Raw genomic sequence first — 15272 nt, forward strand, 5'->3', positions numbered from 1 at the left:
AAAAAAAAAAAAATCACTACTTGGACCTGACTGCATCAATCAATAATCAATAACAAACAATAAATCTATTGCAATAGTTGCTTTGAACAATCATTCCCCTAAACAATACGAAACATTATTTTAAATAACTAGCTAGATAACGGACAAAAAACTTAAATTTCAGGCACAAAAAATTGCTCATTTATAATTTAATGCTCTCTTCAAGTTTGTTACTTCAAGCAGGCACAATTCAAATCTATAAGTCGAGCACCGTAGGCATGAGGATTGTTTGAACTGATAATTATTTCAATTTTCAAACCAGGATATTGAACAGTCCCAAAAATGTATGTTTAAGACAAGGGCTGGATCTCTTGAAGTAGATGTGTGAGACATTAACGAAACTTTAATATTAAACAGGGTGACAGTTTTCTTGAATTTCAAAATTGTTTGCATACAGTAATTTTGCAACAAAATTTTCAGAAGTTTTGCATCTGTGATGATTTCAGTTTGATGGCTCAGTCATGTGAGAAGTATGCCTTTATGCTGATGTGTCCCTTTAAAATTCCACTAAGGGGCCGTTCATCAAATAAGTTGCGCTCTATGTTAGAGGGAGGGTCAAGGAGAGCATTACGCCATTTTCTTTTTATGCTTCAAAGTATTGGGACCTAAATTACGAAAGCGTTGACAATAAAGGGGAAGGGGGGGATCGAAAAATCTGAAATTTTGCAATACGTTTTTACTGAACAGCCCCTTAAAACTTCTGAGCAAACTTACAATAGGAGCACTAGTCAACAATTTCTTAAAATTCCAATCCTATCTTGTAAATACATATTTATAATTTCTGTCTAAGCAATACTTTGCTTTAAAACACTAAATTTATAAAAATAGAAATGAATGCGCAGTATATGAAATCAGTTCAAAATAACTTTGTAAAACTAATTATACAATTTTGAAAGCCCTCAAAGATTACTTCAGAAATCAATTTCTTACTTTTGTTTCCTTTAAAACTTCCTCTTCTGATAAAAGTCACAATTTGAAAACGAATCCTGCACTACTTTCTTTAGTTTTTGAGTCAGTTGTTGCTTTTCTTTCAACTGCTCATGACCTTAGAGGCTTCTGTACAAAAAAATTATAGACTTAGAGTGTACTTCAGTCTTTGAAAAATAAATTTGAGATGCAAATGATACACCTCAGTCTGAGGGAAAAAAATATTCATTTGATTCAAGAACAGGCTTGGACGGATTTGTACACATTTCTCTGATAAGGAGTTCACGGGTCAATCAACTTCCCTTGATGATTAAAAAAAATTAATAATAACTATAATTGAGTATCAAAATTAATCTGCCCAGTTATATGAATAGAAGAAGAACTTAATGTTTTAATCAATGTTGCTAAAGAAATGTTTCTCCAGGTAGATCTGATTATGTGATAGTAAAAAATATAAACTGAGTCAACACTTGAATTTCCTAAAAAAATATTTTCTTAAAAAACCACAATTTATTTCTGGCTAACAATTTTGATAAGAGGCTTCCTAATAGCTTCCATTGTTTTCGCTGGCACAACTTCATTCATGAGTTTCATGAATTTTGGCTCTCGGGCTAGAACACTAAATAGTTCTTTAGCATATGCCCTGAAAAAATTTAAAAAAAAGAGATTAGATAAGAGATGTTAAAAGAGGTACATGCAAAATAATCACATACTAACACACTATAATCTGTCACAACTTAAATACATGTATTAAAATGTAATTCTGATCATTTGTTGTTAGTTATTCGTCTGGCATTTTCCCTGAGATTTTATTTCCTGCCTCAAACAGCCTGAAAATTTAATCCTCCTAATTTTAGACACTTGAAGGGTTGATAAGAAGCGCTATAAGTGTGACTTGTTAGTTAAAGGTTGATAAGTATATTAGAGAAAAATAAAAGTTGATATGGAAAAACTAGGAGGCTACTCCCCATGGCCGTTATGCAGTCTAACCCCCAGATGGCTTTTTGCCGGCCCCCGTAAGTTAATGAAAATAAAGCAGGCTCATCTAAATACTATCTTCTGTCAATAGCGGCAAAAATCTTGAGAAACTGCCAGGTGGATCTTTAGAAAGAACTGTGACAAAAAATGAACAATTGAATTTTTCAAATGGAAGCAGTCACAACTTCATCAAGTAATATGAAAAATAATTTGGGTTTTATTTCCAAAATCAAATAGATTAATCTTATCTAGGGACCATTAACTGATGATAGCCGCAAAAATCATACATAAAACGGCAGAACAAACTGAGTGCGAATTCAGGGGCTCAGAGAGCTTATAGTAATGATGATTGAGGACACATACCTTGTTTCTAAACTGCCTTCGAGAAGGAATTTTGCTGCTGCATTGAGTAATAAGTCTCTCGTGTCCCTTGGAAAAGCGTACACTTGCCCTACACTGAGATTCTGGCAAAGTCGAGCTAATAATCGACAAACAGTGGTTCGAACAACTGCGTTTCGATGCCTGAGACAAAAAAGGTCAAGATTAGAAAAAGTAAGAACATTAATGTGGAAAACTAGATGTTTGAGATACCTCTTAGTACTACTCCTTACTTTGAATAAATTGCTCTAACATGCAGTATTTTATGATGGGCTCGAGTTGCTGCATAGCTAAAATTATTAATCCATGAGAGAGTGTTCAAGTCTTAAGAAACACTCTCAATAAGCACGGCAAAATGGTTTGAGTCTGCATTACAGTCATCTCAAATATTTTGGTATTGAAAATCAATATAGTGGAGTGAAAAGAAATTCACTTATTGTTTCTTCAGGATCTCGTGACAAACTGAAGGTCTCAGTTGAACAGAAATGTACCAATTTGCATCAACTTTAATAAAGTAATGGTAATATAATAACAGTTTTAAGTATTAATGGTGATTTCATGAACTTAAGAAGGAACTGAATATGAAGTGCAAACTTACTTGGCTCCTTTGAGAAGTAAAAATGTGGCACTACGAATTGGGGTGACATTATCTATCATGCTATCTAAGGCGGCGTTGGCATCATGCTGTAAAAATTTATTGGCATCACAGGTGCGAGACAGAAGTGCAGGAGCAAGTTCCTCTACTTCCTGCAAATCACAGCATGTAAAGAAAAAAAGGACTTAATGAATTGAATATTATGAAAGATGCGCAAATAGTCAAATTTATTACAGCTTCCTGAAAAATTGGACAGTGCCATGAAAGAAGGCTCTTATTGCCGTATTTACTTTTTAATAATTTCACCCAGGAAGGTGGAAATATTCTGGACCAGTCCCACTTACTTTACGGTGATGTAAAAATGTTCGAAGAGCACCTTTCAGAGCGCAGGCAGAGCTTGCGACTCGTTTAAATTGTTAAAATGAAGGCTGCTCCTGTCATGATAAGCTTTTGAACCACTTGCAGGAGAGGATGGATGAAAATCCTTATTGACGAGGAAACTTTCAAACAACGTAACTTGGTTTGCAACATTGCAAACTTGTCATAATTTATTTTTTAAATGGAAAACTACTTAATTTCAATTCTTAGAATCTTCCATGATTTTTTTTCTCAGTGCAAATTAAGTTCTGGGAAAACTTCAAGGAATGAAATTGATTTGTCCTCTTTTGAAGAAATAAAATGAGAGCGAATATTTTATAAGACCACAAATGATATGCGTTGTTTAGGAGTTTTCGCCGTCAATGTAGTAAATACTAAAATAATTCCATTTTTGGACTGTATGGTTTAAAGTTTTAAATCAAAACTAGAAATGTACTTACTAAAAATGTAAAAATGTAATTAAAAAGGTAGTTTTTACGATTTCTGACAGGAAATTAGGAGTAAAAATATTGGGCAAATTTCAAGATGAATCTTAACTGTTCAACATTGACAGCCACGATTTTGCATCTTCTAAAAAATTAACAGAAATTTCCTGGTGAACTACTAGCCGGGTGGCTAATACACTTACCGGATCCATAGTTTTCCCTAATTGCTCAAACAACTCTTGTGACACAACACAAGCTGCCTTTGTTACTTGGGACCTCAGACTTCGTATCTGTTTCGATAGGCTGGTGACTATCCTATGAAGCGCAGAAACTAAAATCTCTGGATGATAACGACAGAGTCGAACAATCCCTTGAAGACTTTGCATAACAATTTCCCTGAAACCCATTAAATTTTTGATTAGATAGATTGAGAAGATACAGCTATACAGTGAAGAGAGATGAAGTCCATGAGAGTGATTAATGTCTTGCCATCTGTAAAAACGTGCTTAAGTACCTACATATTTTTTTCATGGATGGACTCCCTTTGTTTCCTTCATTTTTACAGGACTGATTTTGTCATACATTATAAAAGCCAATTTCAAAATGGAGTCTCGTTTGGCGCGGGTCACACGATCAAACTGCGGCTATCAAACTAGAAATATCTAAGAGCAGTGTGTTTTCGCAGAACAATCACAGATATCTTTGCTGTCAAAGTACTGCGGCCTGCAGTAATTTAATGGCATAGATATCTCAGTTATCTTTGACAATAGGTACAGATATTGGCTTGCCAAACTAATGCTCTTAGCATTTTTGGAAGTTAGTCCGTGAAGACGACGTTTTGAAAAGCGAACTGGGAAACAAGGGAAAAAAATCCTTTTCATGACAGTCATTGAAACTTTTTTTAATGAATTTTTCTAGTAATTTTCTTTTACTGATTATAACTGGCATTGATTTTGTTTCGATGATCACAATAGAACTGAAATGTTTCTGAATGAGCACCAGTGAAAATCAACATTTCCAAGTGCGGTTGAACTTCAGTAACTCAAAAAATTCAGTTACACAAAGGACTTCCTGGTTTTCTGTCATTAGAGGTGTCAAAATTTGATTAATTTTAAGAACATTAAAAATGATAAAGAGTTTTCGCTGATGCATTTTACCAACCATTCGGGACTTTCAATTTGTAGAAGGCACTTTTCTAAGGCATCTTTTGGGCTGTCAAAAGGTTGCAGAGTACTTGGATATAACGGTGAGCTCTTGTTTGATTTTGTTTCAGACTGTTTTCTGGAAAAAAGAAAGAGGAAATGATTAAAAAACAACAATGACATTCATTCGGTATTGTGCAAAATCCAAGCAATATTGAAGGGCTTTCCATTAGCCATTGAGACACCAAGGATTAATACAATAAAAACCTAAGAATGGTTTTGAACTGGTATGAATTCATTTGTTTCATTTATTTCAGTGAAAATTTGACATTGCCATCGGGGGCACTTTTAGGGTCTCTTTCATGCACAAGCGCACATGACCTACCAGTTTTAATAGCATTTAATATTAAAGACCCTTAAATGTCTAGGATAAAGAGATCTTGCTGTAAGAATGTACCTTTGGAGAGAAGTGCTATATCGAAACCTGTTTTCACCAGATCCATTTTTGTGCGTGAGATTATCATACGACTTTGAAAGAGGTACAGATGAAGACAGATTCTGGAACAAAATCAAGTGATCGGAGGATTAATAAAAGCTTAAATAAATTGTTATGCCTCAATACATTCATATTAGATCAGGAATAAGTCAGAAACAGAGGATGATTGTTGGAATGAATAGACTGATATAAAAAAATTTAGGGTAGCAATGATCATGTGTTAATGAGTTTCATTTTTCTCTAACCCTTTAATAAATACCACTGGATACTGAAACATAATGTGTTTTCGTTTTCCTCAAAGAAATTATGGATCTTTTCAATTCATAACTTTTCCAGTGTTCATGTCTTGAATATGAAGCTAACAAAAGAGCCCAATTTTCTCCAGCTTTGCAATGCGGATTATACCGCCTCTTCCCTTTGATGAATATTTCCCATACTTCTGCGTACATACAGTTAAAATATAAAGTTTAAGAGAAAAATATGTTTAAAACAGAAAAAAGGAAGTGGAAAATCCTTTTCCTCTGGCTGGACCAATGTGACTAAAAGACAAAAAAGAACAAATACAATTAAAGTCAAGAGTGAATCATTTTACTTTTGGGAAAAAGTTTCAAACAGAAAGTTAGAAGATGGCTTACTTTCTTAACACCTATGTCATCATTACAAAAGTCTACATCGTCACCAAGTAAATTGACTGCGTGGTTTGGAAGGGGCATGAAATCTGAAACAATTAAAAAATAATCTGAAGTTCAAACAATTCGATAGGTAGTAATTCTGAGCAGGGCCGGATTTATGGGGTGGTCACATGGGCCGCGGCCCATAGCGGCAAATTCAGGGGGCGGCAAACTTTGCATTTATTTTATTTGTGCGTATGAAAAAGATCGGATTCAGAAAAAAAATTACAAACGAGGAAAGGCGACAAAATCTCTCATTTTCTGAGTAATTTGAAAGTTTGTCGTTTTTCGATGATACAAGAGACAGCACCTTCAATAAGTCGAGTTAAGAGAGAAACCAAACACGCAATTTGGCCTGGAGCGGCGCCGCGCTGAGAGCAATGATGACGAGGTCTTGAGATGAATAGGAGAAGCCCTTCCTCGGCGCGTCGGACGGCATTTAACACATATTAGCGCCTACAAGACTGCATGAATACTTCACGCATTGCGTCAAAGACAGGGCAGTCAGCGTGAGACGCATAGCGCCTACAAGACTGCAGGAATACTTCACGCATTGCGCCAAACACAGAGCGGTCACCGCGGCGCGGTGGCGGAAGTTAAACTTATTAAACCACATTTATGTTTGTTCTTCCATAATATTTTTGTTAATTTCTTATAAATGGAAGGCGTAGGCTTATGGAATTTAGCTTTCGCGCAAAGTTCCACGAACTTTTGCTAGTAATGTTGACAGGGCTTTCGCAAAAAATATGTCCAACACGAGTAAACGCGTCTTATGCACCCCTTCCCCTCCGACAAGTTCACTTGATGGTTTTCGTTGATTTTTCAAAACGAGTGAGAAGGGGGCAGCAAAATAAAAGCGGCTCATGAGCGGCAAGTATTTACATACTTGCCGCCCTGATTGTGATCCGCCCTGATCCGGCCCTGATTCTGAGGAGGAACTGAAAACCATTCAACCCAATTCTAATTGAAAAGAAGAAAGAGGAATCAGGCGGTCGATGGTAATCAGATTGTGAAGGTGGGCTTCAGTCTATAGATCTCTTGTAAAAACTTGACCTGAAACGACAGCTGACAGAACTCACTACTCAAGTGGCTTCTTTCTACTTGGCGTAACATTCACTTTTGAAATTTGTTTTTTAACCATAGGGGTTTTCAGTTACATTTTTTCCATCCATAGCCATTTATTTTATTATCAATGCTGGATCATTCAAGTTTTTCAACTCCTGCGATATTTCACGAATTCTTAAGAAAATTTGTGAGATAATTGATGATTTTCCTCCGAACTTGCATTTTTCTCAGATTGTCTTTTCTTTGGTTGTATTGCTTGCTTTTTTCATTAAGTATGCAAATTACCAAGTATTCAAGTTGTTATTTTTTTAGCAACAGCATAATTTAGAAACAAAAAAAAAAACAAAAAAAACTTGCATTTACTCACCATTTTGTTGCATTGAGGGTAGGTGAGATGTGCGACCATGAATGGAGGTAGAGGCGTTGTAATGATTGCCATTTGATCTGTTTCCCGGAAAACTTGTTGGGTCGTTTGATACAATTTTCCCTAGCGGTTCAATTCTGGAAACAGAGGAAAGAAAAGACTAGATAATGAGCATCTCAGGCAAATATCATGCAAAAGGAGGCTAAAAATAGTGTTATCTAAAATATGACAGAAATAAAACTTCACTGCAGACTGATTATTGAAATTGATTGACACAGCGATGGACAAAGAAAAAATGGAGTGATCCAATTGATGGAAGTGGATGGTTGCAAAACGACAGAGGAGGCAAGTGATAGACTAACTGGTGGCAATCCATAAAATACCCGATGGTTAGTCCATCATTTTCGCCTTTAGTCTATGACAGCCCCATTTCAATCAAAAGGATCCCTCCATTTCCTCTTTGTCTTCTTTGTCTATCGCTTTGTCTGGAAAGTTCAATAATCAGGCATAAAACTAAATAAAGTTATCTGTGATTAGAAACGATTTTAAACTTAAATTTTTAGTCCAAGACTGGCGAGATAAAACAAAAATATACGAGTAATCAAAAATTGCATCCCAATAGTGTAATACGCAGGATGATAAAATGTTGAGGACATTTTCCGATTGTAAATTGTAGGAAAAATATGTTATTATATCTCACCTATTTATTTCCACAAAAATTCCACAAATGAGTGTGATGTAAAATGAATTATGATAAATTATGCTCACTGTTTACAGCTGGGTACAGAGCGCCTTTGACTCACAAAATGTTACCAAAAATTAATGCCCATATCACTATTTTCAAAGGCGAGTACTTTCACTTAATAATACCACTATTGTGCCTCCCGCGCCCGCGTGGTTACTTTTGCCAGCTTCGTGAATTGAAGGCGGATCTTTATCCTCTCTCTCGCAGTATGCGGATGGTACCTTGACGCCTCAAGGTTTTGACTAGGTATCATTCATGATTTTGACAGGTGCCATTGGTTTCTTATCCGGAAACGCAGGATGTCCTACTCTGGGCAGCCTGTCGCTTTGATAAGAATAAAAGGATGCAGATGATGATTTCTGACACGATCGATTGCATTAAAATTTTTTTTGCAACGTTAGAGGATCATATGGAGGGCTCATCGCATGGACAAGGGAGTGCGTGTCAATAGAAAAAGACAAATACGTCGAATGCGGTATCAATCAATGCATCAAGACCTACAGATCGGTTTTGTTTTTTACACTCCCGTATTTTGGCGTGCGAATTATCAAAATTTTGAATTAAAATGTCTTAAAACAAATTTGGCGTAAAAATGATTGCAAAGAAAGATTGCAAGTTGACGTTAAAATTGGCTAGAAGTCGCGACGCTGTATTCGGTAAGTTTGAAAAGAATTCGGTCTCTAACTTCCAGTGGCGCGGCGTGAATTGCGATGTATCGATTGTTCTGTCATTTAAACCTATAGTAAAGAATCGATTATTAAGGTGTTCGCTGCGAACACCCTGTTTATCGATCCTTTTCCATAGGTTTGAATGGTATAACAATCGATTTATCGCAAAGCGCGCCACGCCACTGCTAACTTCCAATCAGGAGGAGGGAAGAAGGAGGTAACAGTGTCTTTGAAACTGTTGAGGGTGAAATTGTCTAATACCTTTCATTCTGACACAAGCATTCGTTGTCTGACATGTCAAAATACGTCGACTGAGAGCTTCCATGTATTTGAATATAGGATTCGACCGCTAAATTCAAAATGGGAGGGGACAGTGTCTACCAAATTCAAGGGCAAGCACGACTAGCTTCCGTCAATGGCATTGACTAACGGAGTAACGAGTCTAGCGACTGTCTTCTCCTTGCCAAAAATCTTCCTGCTTTAACTCGAGGTTTTTTCAGAAAGAAAGCTGTGAGAAAAATGTTCTTGTTCTCTATGCAGGAATTCTTGTTGAATTGATTGGAATTCTCTTCAAGGCGAAAGGGCATCTTTTCGAAGCAATGGGAATACTGTTTGAAACAGAATAATTCCTGTTATTTCGAAGAGACATTTCTGTCACGGCATACTCGACAGAGGTTTTGTTGATTCAACAGGAAATTTCCCACAGTGTAGCTGTGAAATTCCAGATCACGTAAATATGAGGTTTTCAAGCAGCACGGTTCAACTGGCCAAGTTTTTTGAGACACTGGGAAAGACTGACAATACAGGCAATATTTTGCTTCTAATTTAGGATAGTCTAAGTAAAATGTGACCACTAACCTACCCTGAAGGCAAAGGCACTGTTAAGAAGCACTTTTCAACACTTCTTGGAATATTCGTGAGAGAAAACCCCTTTTCAGTGATATTTAAGTAAAATTCACATAAAAAAGGCTTGGAAAAACTATCGTAGATTTTCTTCAGGACTGTTAAAGGTTTCTTTAAAAAAACATTATGAGTGTTAAAACATTTCGAGTTAATTTTTAAGAATCTTCTTTAAATTTTAACGTGCACTATAACTCTCGTTCATTTCCGCCATTAAATGCCAAAAAAAGGCTTCCTTTTGCACAAATTTCAAGAGGTCTAATTTTTCCTTCTTTTTTTTTTGAAAACACCCTGAGTCCCATGAAAGTTTTCATCAAATACTTACAAGCAAAAGCTAGATCGTCAAAACGCAATGTCACCCCGTTCGGTAACCATATCAATCTGATCGCCAAAGAGAATAATTTTGCATTGAAACGATCCTGGTTTTGTTTTTCCGATACTTAGGGAACATGTTCGGTAAACCTTAGTCGGATGTGTATGCTGAAAGCTTTTTCAAAAATGAATATTCGGTCGCTCTTCTAACATAAGGGCGTAACCGCTTTTGGAGATGAGTCCTTTCGTTCGTGTAATACCATGCTTTCCAGGGCTTATGTAAAAATAAATTTACGCCCTCACATTATTAGATCCCTCATCAGATAGGTATCATACATCGATAGCTTTCTAGAGCAAATAATCTATTACAGACTGCCAGTTTTTGGACCTCACTTTGTAATACGGAACTACTATTTTTGGCTGATCCTTAAAAGCACCTATCTGCATAGGGCTCCTAAGGGTATACACGAGTCTCGACAATGAGCCAAAAATGTAGTCCGGTCAATTTACGTTCAACAACAAAAGAAGGGGATATAAGTTAACGACGATTACGAGTATATTCTATTCCTTCCTGTTTTAAGTCTTTTTTATTGACTTATATTTTGTAGGTTTTATTTTCTTAATATCATTATTATAATAATCTTTAACTGAAATGAAAAATTCCCTGAATAACAGTCCGAAAGTCGAAATTTCGCAGTTATCATCAACAAGTGAAGCTTTAGAAAATAAAAAAACTAAACAATCTGCATACCCTCCGTGCACTGACATCACAAAATGTTGGGATCAAAATCACTACGAAAACAAGTTAGAGGAATAAAACTGCTTGAAACGAATTCATTAGAAATGACGGATCTAGAATTACACACTTCGCAAGAATAAACAAAACTTCCGATGATCAATGAGCGAAACTGTGTCACAGTTCAGAGAGTAAAACGAAGGAATTCAATAGTATTTCGCGATGAATATGAGATAGGCGTCAGAGCGTGTTCCAAGTGATGAGGCCGAGCATGGACAACTTCCGAAAATGGGAATACGAAGACGACAAGTTTTCTCTTTCATTGAGCAATTCATTCTTTGCACTTAAGATTGCTGGCATTCCGTCCTGTCGGTCATTAGGTAAAACAAATGCTTGCATATGTTGCACGGACTATAAAATCATCAGCTTAAGGAATCGGTATCGCTTTAGTGCAGTCGGATCAATATGAGGGTAAAAGCATAATGCAGTAGCGTATGGATGGTATTAAATTAAGAGTCTCAATTTGCGACATTACGAAGCGAATGCTTTTTGTTTCAATGCGAGAAAAGCTATCATCTTCAATTTATGTTTTGCATTATCATTTGTGATGAAGTCACGAAAAAACGGCCTTGTTGTAAAAACAAATAAAACGATATACTTGATTGAGACGAATACTAAACTGGGTGGAATTTGAAGTAGTAAAAAAAAAGAAAGAAAAAAAAAACCGCTGCAGCGTATAAGGATTCCGTATCATTTGTTACAAAAAACATGGAAAAATAAAAATCCCAAAAATTGACCCTCCACGAGCATTTTGAAGTCAAAAAACAATTAATTTTAAGAATCTATTTTTTTTTTTTTTTTTTTTTTTTTTTTTTTTTTTTTTTTTAAAACGGTTAAATTCTGCGCTTAAAATCACCTTCAAAAACGGTTTATTTTGAATACTGATAATGTTCTGGTTAATGCGAGCTATGGCTTGAAAATTTGACATAATTTTTTCTGAAGGATGTCAGAAAATGTTCAGCGCTAAAAAACTAAAAATCTACATCTCTGATTCTTAATCGGGATCTCCGCCTTACTGGACAATTTGAATTTCCACCTTAAGGCATAGTTTTCCTGACTTCGTCACATTTTTTGTTCAATGTCCATATAAATCTCGGGTGGAAATACTAGCAACTAATTGTAAATTCTTTTGTAAATATACGAAATTAGAGCGGCAATTTTGACTTATCGGAATGGAGAAATTATTTTTATGGTTTCACAATTGACTTGAATGTTCTGGGCTCAATTTGCAGAAATGACAAAATGTCGCACATTTTTCACGTCCGATCAGATAGGTTTGAATAGAAAATAATTTTGGAAGTGCAGTTGGCAATTTGACATGTTTCGTGTTTCAAGGCGGTCAAACCAAATTGCATCAAACTCTGCGCGGGTTTGCTTTTAGTAAGGTAGTTTCGATCTAATACTGTAATTTAAAATGCGACCTTACGACAAAGGTGACATTTTGGAAACTTTGACTACCGCCATTTTGGAAAACAAATTACGGATTGCAAACGGTGCCACTTTATATTTGTTTTAGTCAAAGTATTATTATTGGTTAGATCTAGGTAATGTTGCATTGGAGGAAAGCGGCTGTAATTTGAACATTTTGAACTGGGGTCCGCTCTATGTGCCAAGGAGGCACCGCTCTAAAATTTGTGATACACCTTGAAAAAGGTCCTTCCAGAACGCCAACTTCTGAATAATTTGACTGTTGCATTTGAATTTTAAACTTGCATCAAATGCCATTGAAGGCCCATTTGGGCACATTGATAAGTGCGTCTGGCGAGGAATTCTAAATCGCATCAAAAGCTTAAAAGGCTTGAAATGTTGAATACAAGTAGGCAGACCATTCATTTGATGACATCACCATTTTTATTACTCACAAATACCACGTATAGATATTTATAAGAGGAGAGTGACCACGAAAAACATTTAAGTACACATTTACATAAATTTACGAATATTAACAGATTTAACAGGAAAGGAAAAGCTTAAAAACTGAATTCGTTTTCATTACATACTGTAAAGTATCGCCGAGCAATATTTGATTTTCTCTAATTATTTGAACGAGTAATAAGTATAGGGTGATTAGCAAAATATTTCGACCGATGATAATTTTGTAGGAAAATTTTCATCAGTTTTGAATCTAAGAGGTAGAGACATTAATCAGTAACCAGCATTATTCTGACTGTATTTCACGTTTCTAAATTTCCTACAGTCTTTTAATTTTTTATTATGTACAAAAAAAAAGAAAAGAAAAAAGAAAACCCAAGAAATATTATTTTGCCTTAACATTTCGTGAGTACCATTTTAGTAATCTAGAAAGTAGTCAAAGAAAATTTCAAGGCACTGCGTTGCTTAGCTCTTTTGAAAAAAGAAAATAGAACAGCGGGACGATAGTTGAAATTGATAGACAGAGCAGTAGACTGAAAAGACGGAGGGAAATTGAAGCGATCCTTTGTCTATAACAACCACTACCACCACTCGTTTCAACCAGTAGGAGCGCTCCATTTTCCTTCTGTCTTCATTTGCCTATGAAGTTCAAACCTTGCCAAATTTCCCTCATTAAATTATTATTTTTGAAGAGGTCAGGAATACTTTTCCTTGAGCTTTTTAGATGCGCCAGATTAAATAGCTGATAAAATCCTCTGAAAAATTAAAGCGCAAATGTTCAGTTAATTCATTATTTCGGCTCCTGTTTGCGACGTGTGAAATCGGCATTGAAGACAAGGTCCTCCACACTGCCGTTCCGTGCTAAGGAAGAACGGCGTTTGATCCTTGAAACGTTGCCTTTCCTTGAATAAAATGCGGATTTTCGGAGAAGCACGGGAATATTTTTCCTTCAATTTTTCAGAAAATTTTATCCGCAATCAGATTTAAATTTTCTGGAAATTTCTAGAGAAAATATTCATGACTCTCCGTACCACCGTATGAACAAACGAACGTTTCCAAGTCTCCCCCGATGGAAGATTTCATGAAAAATAAGAAATAGAAAATTCAAAAAATTGAAATTCCAAACCATTATTCATGTGATTCTATTGACATTTTGCAAGAAATTTTACAGGAAACAAGGGCTATTTCAGAAGATAGTCATCAACATTTTTCAATGAAATTTTCAGATATTTTAGATAAAATTTGCGAATAAAAATATCCAAAAATGAGGGGAAATATTCACAATTTTCCCAGAAAATCCGCCGCTCACCAAAGAAAATTAAGCAACGTCTGAAGGCTCATCGCTCGGAAAAAACTTCGGTAATGGGACCCGAGGTTTAGGTCGTATGAATCTCTGCAGTTTTTTGGAGCGTGCATTTAAGGTCCAGCTGCCGAAGTTCGGGTCACACATCTGAAGTGCTTCAGTGCTTCGGTTGACGCCATAGAAGTTCGAACCAAGGTACCGAAGTGCCTCAGATGTGTGGCCCGAACTTCGGCAGCCGAACCTCAAGTTTTCGGATGCACAATCCGGAAAGTTCAGAGATCCGTATGATCTGAACTTTGGGTCCCACGCAAGAATTTTTCGCTCCGCGTACGACGTTTTCCCTTAGCACAACAGTGCCGACAGTGTGACATTGCAAGTTGGCAGGACTCTTTTCCCTCCATTTAAATCCATTGAAAATACCGATTTTAGGCGAGACAAGCTGCCTCATTATGAATCAATTGTTTTCCATCAGTGGCGTGGCGTGCTTTGCGATATATCGATTGATCTGCCATTTAATCCTATGGAAAAGGATCGATAAACAGGGTGTTCGCAGCGAACACCTTAATAATCGATTCTTTATCATAGGTTTAGATGGCATAACAATCGATACATCGCAATTAACGCCACTCCTCTGTTTTCCATAGATTGAAATGGAGGAGAAACAGTGCAGTCAACTTTCAATAATCGCCACCGAGTACTGACCCTAGCAGGAACGTTCAGATGGGTTGGGGTAATGCCAAAATTTGAACTCTCCACCCCTGAGACTAAATGGACTGCATTCTGCGATAAGGAACTACAATTTCTGGCCCGTAAATAAAAACACCTATCTGCACAGGGAAACTAATGGCACGTGTGTTGTTTCTAAAATGAGCCAGAATGGAGATGTTGCATGTGTGAGGAATTTGCGATTTGACCATTGATTCTTATGTAAAAGTTCGCGAGAAACAGGATGGTGCCACTGGTTTTCTCTGAAATCGTCTCCCAAGCTCACAAAAAAGCTCTCAAAGTGAGGCCAAAATGGAGGGGATATCCCACCCTACCCTGAGAGTCCACCTCTACATCAAGACAAACTCTCCATGCAAAGATAGGGAGCAAATACATTAGCAGGGTTGCCACTTTTTTTGGGGACTCCAAAACTGAAAACACGACAACCTTGCGAATGTATTTGCTCCCTATCTTTGCATGGAGTGTTTGTCTTGATGTAGAGGTGGACTCTCA

The 15272-nt window shown here is 36.5% G+C and overlaps 1 protein-coding gene across 1 annotated transcript in view; it reads right to left on the reverse strand.

The window, feature by feature from the left end:
- Nucleotide 1: 1 nt before the first annotated feature.
- Nucleotides 2–15272, reverse strand: part of LOC109043898 (uncharacterized) — a 58539-nt gene continuing 43268 nt past the window's right edge. Inside the window, exons 11-18 of the mRNA XM_019061253.2 lie at nucleotides 7462–7595; nucleotides 5994–6076; nucleotides 5320–5420; nucleotides 4882–5001; nucleotides 3924–4116; nucleotides 2921–3069; nucleotides 2308–2466; nucleotides 2–1609 (exon numbers count right to left, since the gene is read on the reverse strand). Of these exons, the coding sequence (XP_018916798.2) occupies nucleotides 1477–1609; nucleotides 2308–2466; nucleotides 2921–3069; nucleotides 3924–4116; nucleotides 4882–5001; nucleotides 5320–5420; nucleotides 5994–6076; nucleotides 7462–7595 (1072 nt within the window). The 3' untranslated portion in view covers nucleotides 2–1476. The remainder of the gene's footprint in view (nucleotides 1610–2307; nucleotides 2467–2920; nucleotides 3070–3923; nucleotides 4117–4881; nucleotides 5002–5319; nucleotides 5421–5993; nucleotides 6077–7461; nucleotides 7596–15272) is intronic.

Source organism: Bemisia tabaci, chromosome 3 (genome assembly GCF_918797505.1).
Source record: "Bemisia tabaci chromosome 3, PGI_BMITA_v3".
Taxonomy (NCBI): domain Eukaryota; kingdom Metazoa; phylum Arthropoda; class Insecta; order Hemiptera; family Aleyrodidae; genus Bemisia; species Bemisia tabaci.